Genomic DNA, 22344 nt, shown 5'->3' on the forward strand with positions numbered 1-22344 from the left:
CAGAGGCCTTGCTAAATTTCCCAGAGGGACCTAGTATTTCCTGAAGTCTTGCCTGCTGAAGGGTCGAGCTTTGTAGATAGTACAAATCCTGCTCTGAATGATAAGACTCCCTTGTCTAGATGCATGTGGCTTCCTCCCTCTCTTTCCCACCCCCTCCACTCCCCCAATAAAACTCTGCCTGTTCATTGTGCAGCCGCTAGCCCTGCCCTCCGTGTTCTGTAATGGGGTGGTTACACACACAGCTTCATGCAGAAAATGGGTGAAACTACATCAGGGGCACCATTGAATCAATATATTAATTAATTTATACCCCTTTATACCCCAGTTTTCATCTGAATGGGTTCTTAAACAATTAACTTATGGGAGACAGAAAAATATATTAATAATAAGCAGCCCTTACTTAAGGTTTCTTTCAGTCTGAATTTCAAAGAGTGGAATAGAATCACAGAATCATAGAGTTGGAAGAAACCACAAGGGCCAAAGAGTCCAACCCCCTGCCAAGCAGGGAACACCATCAGAGCACTCCTGACATATGGTTGTCAAACCTCTGCTTAAAGACCTCCAAAGAAGGAGACTCCACCACACTCCTTGGCAGCAAATTCCACTGTCAAACAGCTCTTACTGTCAGGAAGTTCTTTCTAATGTTTAGGTGGAATCTTCTTTCTTGTAGTTTGGATCCATTGCTCCGTGTCCGCTTCTCTGGAGCAGCAGAAAACAACCTTTCTCCCTCCTCTATGTGACATCCTTTTATATTTTTGAACATGGCTATCATATCACCCCTTAACCTCCTCTTCTCCAGGCTAAACATGCCCAGCTCCCTTAGCCGTTCCTCATGAGGCATCGTTTCCAGGCCTTTGACCATTTTGGTTGCCCTCCTCTGGACACGTTCCAGTTTGTCAGTTTCCTTCTTGAACTGTGGTGCCCAGAACTGGACACAGTACTCCAGGTGAGGTCTGACCAGAGCAGAATACAGTGGCACTATTACTTCCCTTGATCTAGATGCTATACTCCTATTGATGCAGCCCAGAATTGCATTGGCTTTTTTAGCTGCCGCGTCACACTGTTGGCTCATGTCAAGTTTGTGGTCAACCAAGACTCCTAGATCCTTTTCACATGTACTGCTCTCAAGCCAGGTGTCACCCATCTTGTATTTGTGCCTCTCATTTTTTTTGCCCAAGGGCAATACTTTACATTTCTCCCAGTTAAAATTCATCTTGCTTGTTTTGGCCCAGTTCTCTAATCTGTCAAGGTTGTTTTGAAGTGTGATCCTGTCCTCTGGGGTGTTAGCCACCCCTCCCAGTTTGGTGTCATCTGCAAATTTGATCAGGATGCCCTTGAGTCCATCATCCAAGTCGTTGATAAAGATGTTGAATAAGACAGAACCCTGTGGCACCCCACTAGTCACTCTTCTCCAGGATGAAGAGGAACTGCCTTCCCTCCTGTTTACTTCTTAGCCAGGTTCTGCACCAAGAAGCGAGGGCAGAGGGGAGGAGTAATGGATGGAGGAGAAGTTCTGCTTCTTCTGTTGCTTCTCTGCTTTAAGACTCTTCTCATTAATTGGCATGGCCAGCATTATAACATGAGAGATGTTGTGCTACCATCCCATCTACTTGGAACTTTTACATTTAGCCTGAGGCCTAGTTTTAACAACAACAATATGTGTAGAAAAAATACAAAAACTTGCTTAACTCATGTTTTAATTGGCTTGGCAGCACTTTAACATGTCAGCACAGCATACTGATCTCAGATGTGCTGACCTTACACTAGTAGGTACCAAGATCCCAGCATAAATGTGATGCCAAGGAAGTAGAAGTTTGCACCACTAAAGTACCTTTCTTTTTTAAAAATTAAAACTTCTGTGATCATGGCCAATCTGGACCTCTTGAGTCCTGAATGGAAAAAGAGAGTGTCCCATGTATGTTTAAATACAGCTGCTTTTTGACTCAACTTCTAACTTTGACGTGCTGGTAACTATTTAAGGCAAATGAGTTCTTAGGTGGCTTGTTGGGGGCCTTGGGGCATTTTTATTTCACCTGGCCATGGGGATTTAGCATCTTTTTTTTTTTTGTAACTCTCTGACTGTTTTACTGTAAATTTCTACTTTTTGATTTCTGTTCCTTTTAAGGGTGCATTGTTTTCTGCACATTGCATGGGAGAGTATTCTGTAAATGTTAAAAGTGCATATCCATGGAGGGTGTATGAGAGGGAACTCCCTTGAAGGAATATTTTCCTTGCTGCTTATGTCTTAGACTTAACAGAGGGTGTTTACTTTGAGGCATTAATTTTTGTGCCTCAGGGAGACACTGCATGTTCTAGGAGTCAGATGTGTTTGCAGCATTCCCCCACTAATACTGTGCCTGAAGGAAGTGGCTGCAGGAATTTTGCCCAGAGTGGAACCTGTATAGCAGTCTTTGTGGTGGAAGGGAGAGAAGCGTCTTGTCTTTGCTGGAGACTCTTGCCCTGCTTCTGGTTGCAGTGAACACACTCCTGCGAGAAAAGAGGAAGTTTCTGTGTGGCTCTTGAGTTGATCAGGTAGCGTTCTCTGTCCCCACTGCCACCTTTGCCCATAGGTCCCTGGATGAGCATTGTTGACTCCAAAAGAATTGCTTGTTTTCTTAAGTTAAATGTACTGGCTATTGAGAAGGGCTCTCAAAAGGCCCAGCTCCCGAGCAGGGATCAAGAGTGGGAGGATTTCAGCCTATGCTTATCTCATGAAGGCAATCTTCTCACAATCTGGCACTTTTATGAGGAGCATCAGCTGGCAGGGATATTTTATGATATAAATTATCCATCCGTTCTGATGAGCACAAAGACAATGAGGCTTTTGTGCTCTGAGAATAAGAGAGGGGCCTTCATGGACATGGCCATACTTTTCCTTCTCTCTCTATTTATAGAGTCAAGGCTGTAGCACTTCCTTAGCATTGTTGGTATTCATGCAAAGAGATCAAGGAGGCGAGAACCTCCTCCGGCCCCCCAAAGTCATTTCAGTCCAGCTTCCTTTGCTGCTGCTGCTGCTGCTGCTGCTGCTGCTGCTGCTGCTGCTGCTGCTGACAGGAACTTCTCAGCAAAGCAGATGAAATCTTCAGGATAAAGTCATGAGGTAGTGCTGGTTTGCAGCTTTTGAGTCGGACCACCCATTCCTCAGTGCCCTATTTTTGTGTCTTACTCCTTTGCTGCAGTGTGACAGCAGAACATTTATTGCCTCAGCCAACACCTAGTTTAACTAGAGGAACGCTTTTGGGGGGGGGGGGGTGGCATAGGCCCAAACACCCTGCCCCCAAGTCAAAATTATAGCCACAGCACCTTCCCTGGTCTCCTAGTTTGAGATTTGATGGCCTGGTTCCTCTCCTTAGTGGGCTGCTGGTGGCTGGTCTTCCATTTATCAATGCCTTGGAGGATGCGGTGACTGGGGAGGGGAGTGCCCCTGTGCACAACTTTGCTTATAACGGTATACAGGTAATATGGCTTGAACTGTGTTAAAACAATCATTAATCTAGCAAAGTATCCATTCGTCTCTTGATTTTGGGCTGTGACTTTAGCATCCTTGGTACTTAAGGTCTTTCTTTTAAAATGGCAAGGCTAGAAGCTCCATACATACAGAACATGTGAACTCTCCCTGTGGCACTAGGGATGCTTTCAACCTTGGGAGCACGTCAGGTGAAAGGTGAAGCATGAGCAACTTGCACATCTCCCCTCACTCTCCCAGACACCCTTTTAATTGAGCATTCCTTATTATTTGTGCTCATGATTGTTATCAGGGCAGTTATATACAGTACTGTACAGTACACTTTCAGTGGCATTGTACGTCCAGTAGGTTTGCGGGAAATCATTCTTTTTCATTTGCAGTAGGTGCATGCCCTGTGGTTTCCTGCTAAAGCCTATAATTTTTCCTGACACAGATGTTCTGGGGATTTTGTCCTGCTTTTGTTGCAGTATAGTGCAAGAGTGCTCCTCCAGACAGCAAACATGTGATAGCACTGGAGAAGCATAATAGAACAACTAATGATGTGTGGACAGTCCAGTAGAGAGTCAGTGGCGTGGCAAAGAACGTAGCTGGAACAGGTATGGGAGCTTTTCGAAAGGGTTATCTTTCTTCATCAAGATTATTGAAGTTGCTCTCTCCTTTCTGCAAGAGGAAAATATATTGCTGCTGTACTTTCTAGCACACTTCCTCGCTGAAGAAAACATTTTAAATGCATTTTCTGTCCACTCTGTTTAAACCTGCATGCATCTTTTGTGCAGAGTAACTCAGCACAAGGTAAATATAAAACTTAAAATCCACTTTTGTAGCACAAAGCCCATCCCTTTTGGTAGTATAAAGCAAAAATAATGAAGCTAGTTTTGTAGCATGAAGCCCATCCTTTAAGCCAACCCTAATATTTTTGGCATCTGAAGAAAGGCAAAAGGTATTGACCTTCTGCTCTTCTTTGGAATAAATAAATCATTTCTTTAAAGGCTTTCTGACACTGGCATGCTGAATTGACTGGGCTTGGGTTTTGTTTTTCTATTTAAAATATGCTGGTTTGGTTCTGGGCAACTAGAAGCCTGGCTGCAAAGAAAAATAGTGTCAGAAGAGTTAAGCATGCACACCAATAGACACTTGTTTGCTGGTGTAAATGTGCAATTTAACCCATAGGGCCTAAGTACATGTTACATATAAACACTACCTTACATATAAGCACCACCTTAGCTAATGGGGCCTCCTGCTGCTGCCGCACCGCTGGAGCACGATTTTTGCTCTCATCCTGAAGCAAAGTTCTTAACCTGAAGCACCATTTCTGAGTTAGCGGAGTCTGTAACCTGAAGCGTATGTAACCTGAAGCATATGTAACCCGAGGTACCACTGTAGTGAGGTTTTTCCCCGTTATTAAAATCAAAAGCATGCTTATCTCATCACTCTTTAGTTTCTCCATCCATCTTCCCCCCAAAAATGGTTTAGAATTAACTTCTAAAATAAAAGCAAGTGATAAAAAAATAAAATCCCTCAACACCAGAAAGTTTGGTGGTAATCTGTGTTGTAAACCTTTTCATCTCAGAAACAGTTATTTCTAAACCAGGCAAACATTCCCAATTTTCTGGCCTTTCCTCCGAGCCAGATTTTTGGGAGAAAAAAGTTTCCTTATTTATTCTTTCCAGTAATTGCTGAACAGCAAACTACAAAGCATTCTAGCAACTTTAATTTCTTATGCTTTCCCCCCTCCCCCCCCATGTCCTGGTGCATATAGTGGTGCATATAGGAGAGGAAAAACAATTGTTTTGAATGACTTTCTCAGCAGCCTCTAAGGAGTAGAGCAAGTTCTGGACCTTTTGGGATTACCCAACTTTCGTGGTTCAAGCGTGAAACAATAATCCCTCAGTGTGATTTCTATGTTAGTCTGGAGATTTTTCTGTTCTTACATGTTATTCATTGGAATCCTCTGTGCTGTAATGGGACCATGTTTTGAATTCCATGTTAGGAATAATAATCTCGCAAGGTGAAGTTTTTGAGGGGTGCCTTGGTTATCTATTAAAATTATACACAGGCAACTCCCCATTTGCACAGGGGTTGTCTTCCAAGGCACGTCAGTGGGATGCGTGTAAGCTCGTTCTGCCCCTGCTCCCAAAAACGGCATGCGTGTCAGCGGTCATGCATTTGCCAAACATGCACAAATGGGAAGTATTGCCTGCATTGTAATGCTATACAAGATGATTACAAATTCAGGAAGGGCAGCCCCTGCTTTGAGGGGCTTATAACATCAAAATTGAGACAGCAGAGAAAAAAGAGGGAAATGGGAGCAGGAGGAAACCAGAAATAATATTTTATTATTTTCGGTTACATATACTTCAGCTTAGTTACAGCAGCAGGTTATATGGACTAGTTGACTGTTCTACACGCTTCATGGAAAAGGTGGGTTTTGAGAAAGAAGCAAGAGAGATGGATTCAGAGGGGCACTTCTGGAAGGCCACCCAACATTTGGGGCCAGGGTGGTTGCTGAAAAAGGAAGACTGAAAAGCCACATGCACACCCCGGCCTTTTGAAACCCAAGTTTTAGTATTTTCTTGGCCCATTGTGGGTTTTGTTCTGTTGCATTAGCACAGTGGTCTGTTTTTGAACTGTTTTATAATATGACACCTGCAAGCAAAACATCTGGTTGCCTTTGCTTAAGGCTTGTTGCCTCTGTAGATCATGCATGCTAGACTTTCCCATGGACAGCATTGATAGAAGGAGCCCACATTTAGGACCTCTCCAGAAACTTGCTTTTGCAAATCCAAGTTATTGGTGTTTTAGTTTGGAAACAAAGAAACAAAGCCTAGGAAATATGAGGTTGTGTGCCAGGAGGTTTTTAAAAATATATATTGACTTTGGCACTTGCTATTCAAATCTGTGCCCCTTGTGGTCCTGCTGTTCTTAGTGCAAGCTTTGCTGCTTCGTGAGACAGTACAAAGACTGCAGTTTCCAGTCTAAGCTTAAGCACTCCAGAGGAGAAATGAACTGTTTATCTCTTCCACCGTGGGTCAATTTATACATTGTTATCAAATTCCCAAATACGGGCTCATATTTACGTGCATTTGCATGGAAGAAGTATCATGTGAGCTGAAATTCTTTGCATACCTGCTTATATGTAATTATCACTGCAGGGACAGCATCTTCTACTGCTATCTTAAAGGTAAAGGGACCCCTGACCATTAGGTCCTGTTGTGACCGACTCTGGGGTTGTGGCGCTCATCTCGCTTTATTGGACGAGGGAGCCGGCGTATAGCTTCCGGGTCATGTGGCCAGAATGACTAAGCCGCTTCTGGCAAACCAGAGCAGCACACGGAAACGCCGTTTACCTTCCCACCAGAGTGGTACTTATTTATCTACTTGCACTTTGTGCTTTTGAACTGCTAGGTTGGCAGGAGCAGGGACCGAGCAACGGGAGCTCACCCCGTCGCGGGGATTCAAACCACCAACCTTCTGATCGGCAAGCCCTAGGCTCTGTGGTTTAACCCACAGTGCCACCCGCTGCAGAGATGTACTGATGAGTACACACATAAATTATAGCACTGAGGGAGCAAGACCATTAAATGGGTCCAACTGTCAAGGCAGTTTCTGCTTGTGCTGTAGAAGGAAGTCGGGAGTAAATGGGGTTCCTCAACCTGGGAAGGAAAACTCTGTTCTGGAACCTCCACTGCCTTGCAGGATATATTTGGAAGAAGAAAAGACTAAGGAGTAAAAAAATCCAGAGTAGAGTCCCTAAGACAGTTGGATGGCACCTTGTAGGCCTCCTCCTGGGAATGCCTGTAGCCACATATGTTGCTGTGCTTTCCTTTGGACCACATCAGCAAGACCGAGAGAGAGGTCTTGTCGTCTGGGCAGCCCAGGACCTCCATACAGGCTTCACCCTGAGGAGGTCACTTCAGTGCTGCTAACACAGCGATTTGACTTCACCCCTGGAGGCACATGCCATTGTCTCTCAAGACAGACAGGTGCCAACAACAGGGACAATCTGAGGGACACAATGAAACTGTGAATATGCTAGTGCATCTTATTGCAGTTATTGCGTTGTTACACACCAGTCTCCTCGCATGACTAAGAAGTGCACAGGTAAAGTGACTGCACACACCCTGCAAACCCACATGTGTGTAACATTGACAACCTCTCACAAGCCACATTGGGCATGCGAAATAGGGTCTTATATGTGAAAGCACTTGTGCCACAGTAAATTTGTTAGACTTTAAGGTGCCACAGCAAACATGACAGTTTTTCATGGGGAAAGGAATCTCGGTGACTTGTTATGGCGACAGGTGTGATCAGTGGGATAACTGAAGTTGTTCAAAGTTTAAGAAATCTATTCTCCTTGAGATGTTAAAGGTAAAGGTAAAGGTACCCCTGCCCGTACGGGCTAGTCTTGACAGACTCTGGGGTTGTGCGCCCATCTCACTCAAGAGGCCAGGGGCCAGCGCTGTCCGGAGACACTTCCGGGTCACGTGGCCAGCGTGACATCGCTGCTCTGGCGAGCCAGAGCCTCACACGGAAACGCCGTTTACCTTCCCGCTGGTAAGCGGTCCCTATTTATCTACTTGCACCCGGAGGTGCTTTCGAACTGCTAGGTTGGCAGGCGCTGGGACCGAGCAGCGGGAGCGCACCCCGCCGCAGGGATTCGAACCGCCGACCTTTCGATCGGCAAGTCCTAGGCGCTGAGGCTTTAACCCACAGCGCCACCTGCGTCCCCTTGAGATGTTAGCCAGTCATAAATGGCTGTGTGTTCTTTTGTGCTTGAATAGTGCATGTTTGTGTGTTTGTACACACACACACACACACACACACACACTTGCGCTTGCACACATCCTCATCTCTGTTGCAGTGTTGGGCAAAGGGCATTCTGTTGTATCTGCTTTTGTTGCTTGGTTGCAGAATGCATTTATTATGGTGCGATCGTGTGTGCATCCAATCCTGCCCACTGAGGTGAAACAATAACAGCTGGTGTGCAGCTGTACACCTCACTCTGGGAACTTTTCTCACAGCCAAGAAGCCTTGAGAGGAAGGTGGGGGTGGGAGCTTTATTTATTTATTTATAGGCTCTTCCCACAGTTGTAACTCTTGTTAACTGCTTCAGGCACCCCAGGGGCAGCTCTCTAGTTCTTCTTCTTCCGCAGGTTTATTCTTTCTGATGCCACCAGGACATAACAGCAAGGGGAGCCCACAGTGCATTTGTCTGCCTCGTGGACTGGGAGTCGCACAGGAGTCATTTGTCTTGAGCTTTTCAGGAGGCCATTAACAAAAAATAAAAATAATTCCTAGTTATTCACCCAGACTGAGGAATAGCAGCCAGTGTGCTCCACTGTAAAATCTGAAAACAATAAGCACCATCCCCTGTTGCTACAACTGTGGTGGAAGGCTGTCTTGCAAGCTCTTGCTAAAAAAAATTCCTTGAAGCGTCTCTTAACAGAAGTGCCAGTGTTCTTGAACAGTGAAGCTTAAGAATGCTCATTTTATTTCCAATTCAAAAAGGAGGGTGGGTTTTTTTTTAACCCCCACATGTAACTCTTGAAGCTCTTATAATGGTTTCTCCATGTCCATTATAAATGCATAAATGAAAGCTGGTTTCCTTCTGTCACTTTCTCAGCACCACCCCTTCAAAAATGTGTCATCTGTAATGCGCAGCTGATACGGTAGAGAACATGCCTCATAATTTTAAGTATTTTGCTCCATTGCCTTTTTGCTGGGGAGAACCTTTTCTCCACTTAAGGAACTTTGCCCCAAAGGAAAAGTTTGGGAGGGGAGGCTGCAGCCAGCGAGGGTAGAGAGTATATTGTCGCAGGATTACATGTGTGTTTCCCCTATTTCTTTCTTTATCACATTCATGCTGCATTAGCAGCACCAAAGTGAACTCCCGCCAGGGGACAAGCCTGGGCAGAATGTTTGGAGGTCCTGGGCTGCCTAGATGATGAGACCCCCTCTCAGCCTCACGGATGTGAGGAAAGCAGAGCAAGATGTTTGGCACCAGTGTGGTTGCAGGGGTGCCAACTTGAGTAAGGTGAGCCCTGCCCCACATAATTGATCACATGATGTGATGCATGCACACCAGCTGAATGGCAATGCCCATCAACTTTGGAGGGCTCCAGCCCCCTCAGATATTTTAGGGGGGCAAGGTCCCCATGGCCTCGGCTCCTATTCTTTGCAGGAATTGCCAGAAGGAGACCTACAAGACACCATCCAACTGCCTTAGAGACTCCACTCCAGATTTGCGTCGGGTTTACTCCTGAGCCCTTTCTTCTCCCAAAGATTTCCCACAAGTCAGTGGGTACAGATTGTTCCTCAGGGTTTACTCACGAAGCCACTCTTACAAATGAGTGTAGCTGCAAGGCAGCAAAGGTTTAGGATCAGTGTTTCCCTTCTCCTCGGTGGGCTACCTTCCCAGGTTGACAAGCCTCACCTGCCCCTCACTTCCCTCTACAGCATGTTCAGAAACCGCCTTCTTGACCGTTAGACCCACTACTGGTCTCGTCCACTCAGTTGGCTGGAGTCTATCTTCACATGCAGTCCCTAAATCACCAAGGATTTGAAACTCATTTGCTACCCTCACCTGGTTAGCCTAGTCCAAGCCGTTCCTGGCATGTGGCTGCTATTGAATGCTGACAGTTGAGAGCTGAGTGCAGAGTGGGGACCCATGGGGGATGGACTACCCAGAAGGAGCATGTCCCTCACCAGTGGCACTACCCCTCCTCCAACACCCCATGCATTTCTATGCACATCCACACAAATATGAAGCAGAAGGGATTTCTAGGAAGGACTGTAGGCATGTGGCTTTCAGAGAGCCAGAGGATGCTGAGGTTTTCATGAAATTAGGCAAAGAGCAGCATGTTTCCCACTGGGCCACAAATCCCCCAACTAACAGTTAGGCTATTATAATGCTGATGCAGTGCTGTAATAGATCAGTTCCTTTCAAACTGTCCTCTACTACTGATGGTCTTGCTGAGGAATAAACACCAAAAATGCTGACGACATCTTGCCCTCCACCCTTTATCACTGGCCCTGCAATGCACAACCATGTGAGAGTACAGAGTTGCTCCAGAGTACATTTGCAGTTCACTTGGGAAACCTTTGGCCCTCCAGATGTTGCGGAATTACAACTCCCATCACCTCCAGCTACTAGCCGTGCTTTCTGGGGCTGATGGGAGTTGTAGTTCCGCAACATCTGGAGAGCCAGATGTTCCTATCCCTGGCCTTGGTGATAGGGAGCCCCATCACTAACCCATGTGAATGGCATGTGTTCCAGCCGTTGAAAAGAGCTGTTCATTTGGCTGGCTGTGGCAAGCTATGACTTGCATCCAGCTGACCAGACAGGGAAGCTTTCGTAACTAGAAGAGAGGTGACAAATGGAGGCAAAGTTCAAGCTGACTTGCCAGTGGATTTTCCCATTGAAAACAATGGGAAAGTGCTCCACTTTCCCTGGGCTGTGCCCCAACGTCTGTTCTGCTTCCAGACCATCAATGTATAAATGGTAAAAGTTTCTGGGCATAGCAGCATTTGTACCTGTATTTGCAAAGCTGCCCCCCAGTGTGCCTCAGAACCAGCTTCCTGTGGGTTGGGGTTCCTTTTCAGATAACTTGATGAAGGAAGAGTTCCCTGTAGGGAGATACTTCGTAAAACCGCTGAGCTAAAGGGAGTGAAATGCTGGAGTGCCGCACGTTCCTAGGATGCAAAAATGATCATGGCTGGTTTATTTGACGTTTATTGAGCCTGTTTGGGGATATGCCAGCAAATGGAAAGAATCTATAATGGAGAGGCCTCTTTTCACAAACTGGGTGGGAAATGTATGTAGGTGGGCAGGGGGTGGGGTGGAAGAGAGTGGGGTTTTTGTTTGCTTTTTGCTAAAGCTGATAAATCCTGAAGCTATTCTTCATTTGATTGCCTACAAAGAATTAGTATCAAAGGGGGATTCCCCTTTTCTTCCTTCCTGGGATGGTTAAGTTGAGTCGAAAACAGTTCCTTGATCCTAACTATAATGGCACGAAATGAGGAGCTAACAAAGGCTCTGATTGTCACAACAAGAGCCCAGACTATCCCAGTTCTCTGGCTTGGCTCCAGCATTTCCTCTTTGCTGTGTCAACTGCAGGGAAAGTGAAAGTATGAGCCCATCATCTTTGTGGGAAACGTATATTGCACTTCTGAACCAGTTGCTGTGGTTTCATTCAGTGTCCTACACAGAAACATGTCTCCTGTCTTGGAGTTCTTAAGATTATGTGAGGCTCAAGATTATGCGAGTACCTTTTTAAAACAAAGCAATGGGGTGTTGTTGTTTCTAGCATTTATTTATTTAGCACTTATATAGACTTTCAAGTGTTCCATATATTTTGCTTAGGAAGCTGCCTTACGGTCTTTCTAGCGCTGCCTTGCTGGCAAGGGCTCTCCAGAGAGGGACAACCCTGCAGTGTAGTTTCGCTTCTACGTGGTTTGCACAGCTGTGTTGCTGTGTTGTCCAGATGTATCAGCCCCTTATAGCAGGTTGGGGTTTGGTCTGAAACAGAGAGAGAAGCTTCCAGTAACCCTGAGGTTATAGGCCACAATTGCTCTAGGAGAAAAGTTGGGACGTTTGGGACATTTTAGGGAAAAAAGGGCGAGTAAGAGGGGGAACATGTACAAAATTGTGCATGGTGTGGAAAATGTAGATGCTCAGGGTCATCCAGTGAACCTCTTCACACAGCACAAAATTAAACTGGACTTTGTCCCCATCATATGTAGTGCTGGCCACCAGCACGGATGGCTTTAAAAGGGGATTAGACAGATGCATGGGGCTTGTGGTTATCAGGGGATGCTAGCAACAACGGCCGTATGGTGGAGACTACCAGTTTCTGGGAATCGGATGTGGAGAGTGCTGATGTACTCGGGTTCTGCTTGCAGACTTCCCATAGGCATTTGGTTGGACACTGTGAGAATGGGGTGCTGGAGAAGTGGGACTTTGGCCTAGGACGGTGCTGTGTTACCTGTTCCTTTTATCTCCATATTACACGTTGTGCTGGGTGAGTAGTGTGCAGCCCTACAGTGTAATCCAGTGACTACTAACATTGCACCCTCAGATTTCCTTTCAGGCCAAATCAAGCATTAACTACATGGAGAAGCCTCATGTTTCATTGACTTGCATGCAGACCGGCTGCACATTTCATATGCGCATAGTGAGACCTATGTTGGAGCAAGGACTCCTGTCTTCAGTGCTAGCTTTTGGAGTGTGCTCCTTTCATCCTCCTCAGCCTCAGTTGCTTGGGCATTGTTGGCATAGGGGAAGAAGATACACACAAGTGTTTTGTTGCATGTCAGAGTCCAAAAAGTGAATTTGCACATTACTTTTTGTGTCCTTGGAAAGGACCACCACAGTTGCATCCCATGAGTTGACACGGGTAGAGTATGGTACGTAGGCACAGTAGATCAGAGTTAAAATCTCTGTCCACCCCATGACATTCACAGAGGACCTTGGACAGGTCAATATATCACTCGCCTACCTTGCTTTGGCAAAAAAAGGATAAGTTCCATGCATTCTGCACTGAGCTCATGCGGAGGACGGGCTGGATACAAATGCTATTGATTAATTGTTCCTTTAGTAAAATGACAGAGTGGGCAGTTGTGCTGTTATGAAAAATTTAAAATAATACCAGTTGCACTCCTTGCAGGTAAAATGACAAAGCTGTGTATGCACACCACTCTAAAACATTTGTGGCACATTTTCAGCTGGGAAGAAGTGTCCATTCTCATCTAGTGTGCTAAAACTCCCTCTAACCTATTGCCTAATGTCTTTTCTTGCCACAAGTAACCAGGAGAGCGACCATTTACAAGTTTACAGTATGACAAACATAGCCTTTTCGTTTTGTTTTGATATTATAAACATAGCTTCTCATTCTGATTTTTCACACAAACCTTTATAGCAAGTCGACCCTGCAGACTTTGAAAAGAACGAAGAGACATTTCTCTCTCTTGCTGCTCTTGTCTCAAACTCCCAACACTTTTTCTTCTCTTACAGGAAAGGCCTTTGATATTACATACGTACGCCTGAAATTTCACACCAGCCGGCCGGAGAGCTTTGCCATCTACAAACGCACTCGGGAAGATGGTCCTTGGGTGCCTTACCAGTACTACAGTGGCTCATGCGAGAACACCTACCGCAAATCCAGCCGTGCCTTCATCAGGACCGGGGAGGATGAACAGCAGGCCCTTTGCACAGACGAGTTCAGTGACATTTCTCCACTCACGGGAGGCAACGTAGCCTTTTCAACACTGGAGGGCAGGCCCAGCGCTTACAACTTTGACAACAGCCCTGTCTTACAGGTAAGGAGAATGGGGATTGGATCTGGATTAGAGGCTGTGATTGAGACACCCTCAGTTCTTCATATCTAAGTCTCTCCTGGGTACAACCAGAAAAAGACACTAGGCAGCTCTTCTCTACTTTTTATGGATAACCCCAATGTAGGCCCACAGCATGCTCCAGTTAGCGAGGTTATCTATGGTCCTGCTTCTTCAGGTGTGTTCTGTATCTTGCTGTTTAGCAGCTGGTCAGGGAGACCCTGGCGTGAGACGTGAAGCACCTGAGTGCAGCTCAGTGGGAATGGACAGATCTGAGCCTCAGGGTGCGATTCCTCACACATTCTCTGGCACAATCTCTATTGAAATGAATGGGAACCACAGAACAACCTGTCTGCTCCTTTGAAGGAGACCAATATACATGTGTGATGAAGAATAATTAGTAAAACCGTAATGGGAGAGCTTGGGAATTTGGCTGTTTTTGGGGTCCACCATGTAGGTCCAGTGGTTTGTTGCAGGGGAAAACTGGTGCAGATTTTTATAAGAACATAAGAAGAGCCTGCTGGATCAGGTCCATGGCCCATCTAGTCCAGTATCCTGTTGTCACACTGGCCGTGGGAAGACCCCAAGCAGGACCTGAGAGCAACAGCACTCTTCTCTCCTGCAGTTTCCAGCAGCATTATTCAGAAGTACAGTGCCATTGGATAGCCTTAATATCTATGAATTTGTCTAATCTTCTTCAAAAGCGATCTAAGTTGGGGGCCATCACTGCCTCTGTTTAACTGATCCATTTAAATTTACATCCTGTCACACCTCCTAACAAGGAAACCAGGCATCTTCCTTTTAAGGGAAACAGAACTGTTGTGTTGCATCGCTGTTGTATTTGTTTTTCCGTGGGATCCGCCTGCTTCCTTTTCAAATTGGCATCAGCACATCTTAAAGCTATGAAATGAACAGGAAAAATACTGGTTGCTGTGAACATGAAAGCCTCTCTGATGATTATTCAGTATGTGCTGGAATGCAGGCTCCCAAGAAAAGACAGACTTGAGCCCAAGAGCCTTGGGGCAGGTATCTATTCTGCAGCAATTGTGCTGGTTTCCCTTGGGTTGTGGTGAGTTGATGGGAAAGCGGAAGCTGAGAATTTAAAACAAAGCATTCGTGTAAGTATGATTCATTGTGTGTATTATACATGTGTACTTGGTTCTGAGACTGGAAAACTTCTAGCAAACTAAATACATGTACATATCTTGGGTTACTTTTTTAAATTTCTCCCCTACTTCCTGGACCAAGCAAAGCATTCCAAACCATTTAGAAAGAAGGATATGGGGTAGAAATAAATCCCAAGATACGCTAGCATCCCTGAGGACTCAACTGCTTAGCTGAGTTGAGCTTGAGGGTCGACTCTATCCCTAGGGCCTCTGTCCAGTTTGGGGGGGGTCTAGAGTGTGTGTTCCTGGCATTGGCCAATCAGGACAGATTAGGGATTCTGCTGGTTTACCACCCGCCTCGCTGCCCAGCAGTCTCCCTTCCTGAGCTGACAGAGCTGGTCTTGGAAGTGGTGTTGAGGACTCCCAGACTGCTGATTCTGGGAGACTTCAACATCCATGCCAAGGCAGCTGGCTCTGGGCTTCATGGCTGCCATGACAACCATGGGGCTGTCCCAACATGTCACTGGCCCAACACACATGGAAGCCCACACTCTGGACCTTGTCTTTTCAACTAGGCAGGAAGACGGTGATTTGAATGTGCAGAACATTGACATCAGTCCCTTGTCGTGGTCACTTCCTGTTTACATTTAGAATTTCAGCACCTTTTCCTCCTCTGCAGAGGTGGGGGACCTATTAGGAAGGTCCACCCTTGGAGGCTGATGGATTCAGTGGGATTCCAAATGGGGGGTTTTCTGGCTGATATGACTGGTGCGCCTGTTGAAGTCCTGGTTGACCTCTGGAACACCTGAATGGCTCAGGCTATTGCCACGATTGCCACTGAGTGCCCTCTCCTACTTCGTGGAGCCCGACTGGCCCCCTGGTATACTCCAGAGCTTAGGGCGAGGAAACAAGCTGGGAGACGGCTTGAATGCAAGTGGAGGAAAGATTCAAATGAATGCAACCAAACACTGGTAAGAGCTCATTATGGAGCCTCCCTAGTGGCAGTGAAGACAGCAAAATAGCCTCCATGGCATCCTCATCATGTCGTCCGGCAGAACTTTTTCAGACAGGACAGGGCCTTTTACAGGATGGCCCAGAGGAGGTGGCGGGAGCAGCAGTAGCTGATGTGAATTGTTTGCAAAACATTTTGAGGATAAAATTGCTTGCATCCACCAAGACAACTGACTCTGCTGTTATAGCAGATGAATCCCATGGGGTGTCCAGAGCAGTCTAGTCCTGTTGCGTTGGATGAGTTTCAGTTGGTACGGCTCGAGAATGTGGACAAGGCGCTTGGATCAGTCAGAGCGACCACTTGCGCTCGAGACCATTGCCCCTCTTGGCTGATAAAAGCCAGCAGGGAAGGAACAGCTGGCTGGGCCAGGGAGGTGATCAATGCCTCTTTACGAGAGGGGTGGTCCCTGCCTGTTTGAAGGAGGCAGTGAAACCTTCTCCTTAAGAAACCTTCCCTGGACTCAGAAAATCCAACTAACTACTGGCCAGTTGCTAATCTCCCTTTCCTGGGCAAGGCTCTGGAGTGAGTAGTCACAGACCAGATCCAGGCACTTTTGGAAGAAACTGATTTTCTGGATCCATTTCAATCAGGGTTTAGCAGAAACTGCTTTGGTCACCCTGTATGATGACCTCTGTCGAGAAAGAGATAAGGGAAACATGTCCCTGTTAATTTTTCTCGACCTCTCAGCAGCTTTCAATACCATCAACCATGATATTCTTCTGGAGCGACTCTCTGAACTAGGGGTGGGTGGCACCGCTTTGCGGTGGTTCCAGTCCTACTCGGATGATCTTTCCCAGAGGCTGTTACTTGGGGAATGCTTTTCAGCCCTGTGGAACCTTCAGTGTGGGGTTCCACAGGGCTTAATCCTATCCCCCATGTTGTTTAACATCTACATGAAACCGCTGGGTGGGGTTATTCAGAGCTTTGGAGTACGTTGTCAGCAGAATGCTGATGACACTCAGCTCTGTTTCTCCTTTACATCTGCAGGTGAGTCAGTGGAAATGCCTTGATAATGGACTGGATGAGAGCCAACAAACTTAAACTCAATCCAGATCACGCTGAGGCACGGTTAGTGGGTGGTTCCCTAGACCGGATGGGCTGGAAGGCTGCCTGCTCTTGATGGGGTTACACTTCCTCTGAAGGAGCAGGTTCATAGCTTGGGGGTACACCTGGATCCTTTGCTGTCGCTTGAGGCTAAGGTCTCAGTGGCCTGGAGTGCCTTCCATCAGCTTTGGCTAGTGGCCCAGCTACATCCTTATCTGGACAGGGATAGCCCAACTACTGTTGTATATGCTCAGGTAACCTCAAGGTTAGATTACTGCAATGTGTTATACGTAGGGCTGCCTCTGAATATTGTTCAAAAACGTCTGCTAGTGCAGAATTCAGTGGCCAGGTAGCTCACCGGAGCAAGACGGTTTGAGTATATTTCACTGATTCTGGTCAGCCTGCACTGACTACCAATTAGTTTCCAGGCCCAATTCAAAGTGCTGGTTTTGACCTATAAAGCCTTAGATGGCTCAGGACCACAATACCTCAAGGACTGCTTCTTTCCACATGAACCTACCCGGACCCTGAGATCATCTTCTGAGGCCCTTCTGAGGGTGGCAACACGAGAACAGGGCCTTCTCTGTAGTGGCCCCCCATCTGTGGAATGCTCTCCCCAGGGAAGTTCGCCTGACACCTTCATTATACACCTTTAGGCGCCAGGCAAAAACGTTCCTTTTTGACCAGGCCTTTGGTTGATCTGATTTACATCCTATGCCCTTTTAAAATGTACTTTTTTGTGGGGGGGGGTATTTGGTTGTTCTTTTTCTTTTTATTATATATTTTGTGGTTTTACATCTTGATTTTATTCTGTGAACTGCCCTGAGACCCCCAGGTATAGGGCGGTATATAAATTCTAATAATAATAATAACAACAACAACTATAATTATTATTATAATAATAATGTGTCCAGAGGCTGCAGGTTTTGCACAACCTGGCAATCCAAATGCTCTGTTTGTGACTTTATGGTTGTCACAGCACAGAGCAGTAACCAGATGGGTGATTGGAGAATGAATGCACAGTTGGTACAGAATTTTTAAAATGCTGTTCAAATAGGCTTCTTAAGCTCTCGCGTGAGGTTATAAAGGGATTTTTTAAAAAATATAACGAGTTTTGATAATGGATGAGTTGTGTTCTCAAGGAAATAATGAATAATGTGGAACTACAAGGCCCAACAGGCCTACTGGCAATGGCCTCATTTGCATGTCCCTTTAAACTATAGTTAAACGTGACTGTGGTTCAAAGCAGAACGTGCAGCAGGACGAAGTGTTGGGTGCTCTGCTCCCCGTCCGCCTCCTGCTGCTGCGTGTGGCTTAGCATTACACCTGAACCTTGCCTCTGGGTTTGTTTTCCCCAAGCAAACCACAAGCAATAAGCCAAAAACAAACCTTGGCTAGAGTCACATAGAATATATGCTATACATTGAGTGTTTCTGTGGCTTGTTCATACGTGTATTGTGGCTTCATTTCAATTTCCCCTTTTAGGAATGGGTAACTGCTACCGATATCAGAGTCAGCCTTAATCGCCTGAACACCTTTGGAGATGAAGTTTTTAATGATCCCAAAGTTCTCAAGTCTTATTACTATGCCATTTCTGACTTTGCTGTGGGTGGCAGGTAAGTAGTAAACCACATCCAATTATATATTTAATATCTTAAATAAGTGTTTGCTTGGGGCTTCTGACTGCAACCCCCCCCCCCCCCAATTTTTATTTGTATGTACAAACAGTTAAAGTTATTTTTCATTTTAAAATGATGACTTAATAAAACATCTGTTACTGAACTTGTGTACTGATATTTAACAGGCTCAAGGACTATTCCAATATCTATGGTGCATTCTTCAAGTTCATTTGCACTAGATTCATGTAACCAGGTCAAGCTTATAAAGTTCAGTAGTACTTCTCATGATTACTTGGCGTTGTTTACATTTTATGAAAAGTCTCTGTCCATGATAAAAGAGGTTGTCATAAAGTAAAACCCAGACATGAGAATTTAACCCATGGGCAGGCAACCTAAGGCCCGGGGGCCGGATCCAGCCCAATAGCGCTCTCAATCCGGCCCACGGATGGTGTGTTTTTACATCAGCGTGTTTTTACATGAGTAGAATGTGTGCTTTTATTTAAAATGCATCTCTGGGTTATTTGTGGGGCACAGGAATTTGTTCATTTTTATTCCCCCCCCCAAAAAAAAAATACAGTCCAGCCCCACACAAGGTCTGAGGGACAGTGGACCAGCCCCCTGCTGAAAACCCTTTTCACTGGTTAATAATTGTTTGACAGTTCAGATGAGAAGCAGGGGAAAGTATTGCTAACGGTTGTGTGTTAATTGCAGCTCTGCCTTATCCCTGACTTTGTTTAAGCTAACAGTTGTCTATAAAAGCTTTCCATACAAATACTTAACTTTTCCAACTTGCTCAGAGCACTTTGTATATATCACACCAGTAACTTTCACAACAGCCTTCTCAGTTAGGCCAGTATATTTATCCGCATGCAAAGATGTGGAAGAAGGAGACAACTGATGCTGAAGAGCTGGTTTGCATAAGGCAAATAAGGTAGAAGTTGGGCTTCTTGGCTCACAATGCACTCTTTGAACTTCTAGCCACTAAACTCTGGCTGCTAGAGTAGGTACGCAGAGTACGTATCATTTGTAAACTTTGAAATTGCTTTGCACAACTTCATCATGTTTGCTCTCCCAGTAAGTTATGTGCTCTGGCATAGTAGCATTTTTGTTTCATTTTTCAATAATAGCAGCATCCTTTATCTGCCTTTGATTGACTTAGATGTGTCTGTATTCTTCAGTCTGTAAAACAATAACACTTCTGTCAGAGTCATGAGGGCAAACCCAGTTGAGTTTTGATAACACTTGGGTTGTGTCTAAATCAGTGCTTCTCAAAAGAATTTCTCTGGGCCACACTGTCAGAATTAAAATTTGCTTGCACCACACCAAATGTTTTTATTGATGAGAAATGTGTTGGAAAACAAAAAGACACAACTCCTAACAGTGCTTGATTTATAACATAGAACACAACTACTTTATCATATGATCGTGGGACACCTAGAAGGTATAAAACAATGCAACTACGTAAGAGCATGAATCATTCCTAAAATATAATACTGATTGTCCCTGAATTTTCCTGCCACACTTGCCATTCTCTCCTGCCACACTAGTGTGGTGTGTCACACCATTTGAGAGCCACTGGTTTGGGCTAACTCTGGAGAAATCAGCTGCATAATAACATAGTGGAGCGGATGTGATAGGGACACCTGAAAGCTATATTGGAATAATTGTTGCTACTTCTATCCTGCTCTTTCTCCCAAAGAAGCCCAGGGCAGCAAAGGTAGAAATGTTACAACAGGTCCCTGTTTGCCTGTCTATACTGCACGCTTTTCATTGGCAATATAAAAGGTGATTCCTCAAGGAATATGGAAGCACATTGGGCTCGGTTTCTTTCTTTTAAAGAAAAAAAAACGTTTAGAAATTGCTTTCTCACCTACTACTTTGCTTTAGCCGTCACTTGAGAGAGGTCGGGTGACTGTATTGGTTCATTGTACAGTGGTGCCTCGCAAGACGAAATTAATTCGTTCCGCAAGTCTTTTCGTCTTGCGGGTTTTTCGTCTTGCGAAGCACGGTTTCCCATAGGAATGCATTGAAAATCAATCAATGCGTTCCTATGGAAACCGCCTTCAGACCAGGTCCGGGGACAGTCTGTCCCCCGACCTTTTCTGAAGGCCGGCGGGGGGCGAAAGTCTTTGCTTCCCCCCCCCCGCCTGCCTTCCCGGGACAGCGGAGACTTTTCCGCTGTCCCGGGGCGATCTTAAAATGCTGGCGGGCGGCAGCGAAGCCTACGCTGCCGTCCCCCAGCATTTTAAAAGAGGTCCAGGACCTCTTCTGAAGGCTGGCGGGGGGCAAAAGTCTTTGTCCCCCCTGCCTGCCTTCCCGGGGGCTTTTAAATCGCCCTGGGACAGCGGAGAATTCCTCCGCTGTCCCGGGGCGATCTTAAAATGCTGGCGGGCGGCAGCGAAGCCTTCGCTGCCGTCCCCCAGCATTTTAAAAACCCCGGGACAGTGGAGGACTTCTCCGCTGTCCGGGGCGATCTTAAAATGCTGCCGCCCGCCAGCATTTTAAAATCGCCCCGAGACAGCGGAGGAATTCTCCGCTGTTCCGGGGCGATTTAAAAGCCCCCGGGAAGGCAGGCAGGGGGGACAAAGAGCGTTTCTCCGCTCTCCCGGGAAGGCAGGCAGGGGGGAGCAAAGACTTTTGCCCCCCTGCCAGCCTTCAGAAGGACCTCTTCTGAAGGCGGGCAGGGGGCAAAAGTCTTTGCTCCCCCCTGCCTGCCTTCAAAAGCCATCCGGGATAGCGGGAAGCGCTTCCCTGCTATCCCGGACTGCTTTTAAAATGCTGGCGGTGGGGAGCAAAGCCTTTCGGCCCCCGCCGGCCTTCCTGGACCTCTTCTGAAGGCCGGAGGTGGGGGGGAAAGGCTTTGCTCCCCACTGCTAGCATTTAAAAGAGGTCCCCGGAGATTTCCCTATGGGCTTTCTTCTTGCGAAGCAAGCCCATAGGAAAATTCGTTTTGCGAAGCGCCTCCAAAACGGAAAACCCTTTCGTCTAGCGGGTTTTTCGTCTTGCGAGGCGTTTGTCTTGCGGGGCACCACTGTATGTTAAGAAATTTCCACTGCCCTGAGAATCACTTTCCTTGGGGTGGAGGCGGGAAGGAACAGACAGACCCCAGGAGTTCCTTTGATGTGAGTCAGTCTGCTTGTGTAGGAGGTTTGGACTCTTGTGGGGCACAAGATGTACATTTCTTCCTGAAGTCTTGCTCCTACCGTGCAGGTGTAAATGCAACGGCCACGCAAGCGAGTGTGTGAAGAATGAATATGGAAAGCTGTCCTGCAATTGCAAGCACAATACCTTTGGGGTGGACTGTGAAAAGTGCCTCCCTTTTTACAACGACCGGCCTTGGAGAAGAGCAACGGCAGAGAGTGCCAACGAATGTTTGCGTAAGTGTGCTGGGGTTGTTCTTAAATAATCTGGCTTTGTCTAAGAAGCAAAATCTTCCTGCCAATTATTTCATCACCTCCTACTGTCATGTGGGAGGTAGCCAATTTTAAAGCTCTTTGGAGTGTTCTCTTCCTTTTTCCTCCTGGCAAGATCCAATTCCTTCCTGTCTCTTGTCATCCTGTATTAATTCAGGAGCTTGGCTTATTTTAAACCCTACCTCAAATGTCTTTGTTTCCTCTTATCAGTTGGCGTGTGTTGTGTGGTAGAAATCCCTTGGAACCTGCAGAGTGTTGGGTAATTCTTTGTCTCGTATCTCAAGATTCAGACCACACTAGGTGCTGTACAGCTTGTTATCTGTGGTTATTGTTGGCACACCAATCTATTTAC

The 22344-nt window shown here is 46.1% G+C and overlaps 1 protein-coding gene across 2 annotated transcripts in view; it reads left to right on the top strand.

The window, feature by feature from the left end:
- The window catches only part of LAMC1 (laminin subunit gamma 1), a 120065-nt gene that overhangs the window by 54767 nt on the left and 42954 nt on the right, over positions 1-22344 (top strand). For both annotated transcript variants that reach the window (XR_014565522.1, XM_083743736.1), the window contains exons 2-4: positions 13479-13783; positions 18446-18576; positions 21790-21956. Coding sequence is in view for 1 of the 2 variants with exons in the window: in XM_083743736.1 (XP_083599862.1) it covers positions 13479-13783; positions 18446-18576; positions 21790-21956 (603 nt within the window). In the remaining variant the exon portion in view is untranslated. The remainder of the gene's footprint in view (positions 1-13478; positions 13784-18445; positions 18577-21789; positions 21957-22344) is intronic.

The sequence above is a fragment of the Podarcis gaigeae genome (assembly GCF_964106915.1).
Source record: "Podarcis gaigeae genome assembly, chromosome: 6".
Classification (NCBI taxonomy): domain Eukaryota; kingdom Metazoa; phylum Chordata; class Lepidosauria; order Squamata; family Lacertidae; genus Podarcis; species Podarcis gaigeae.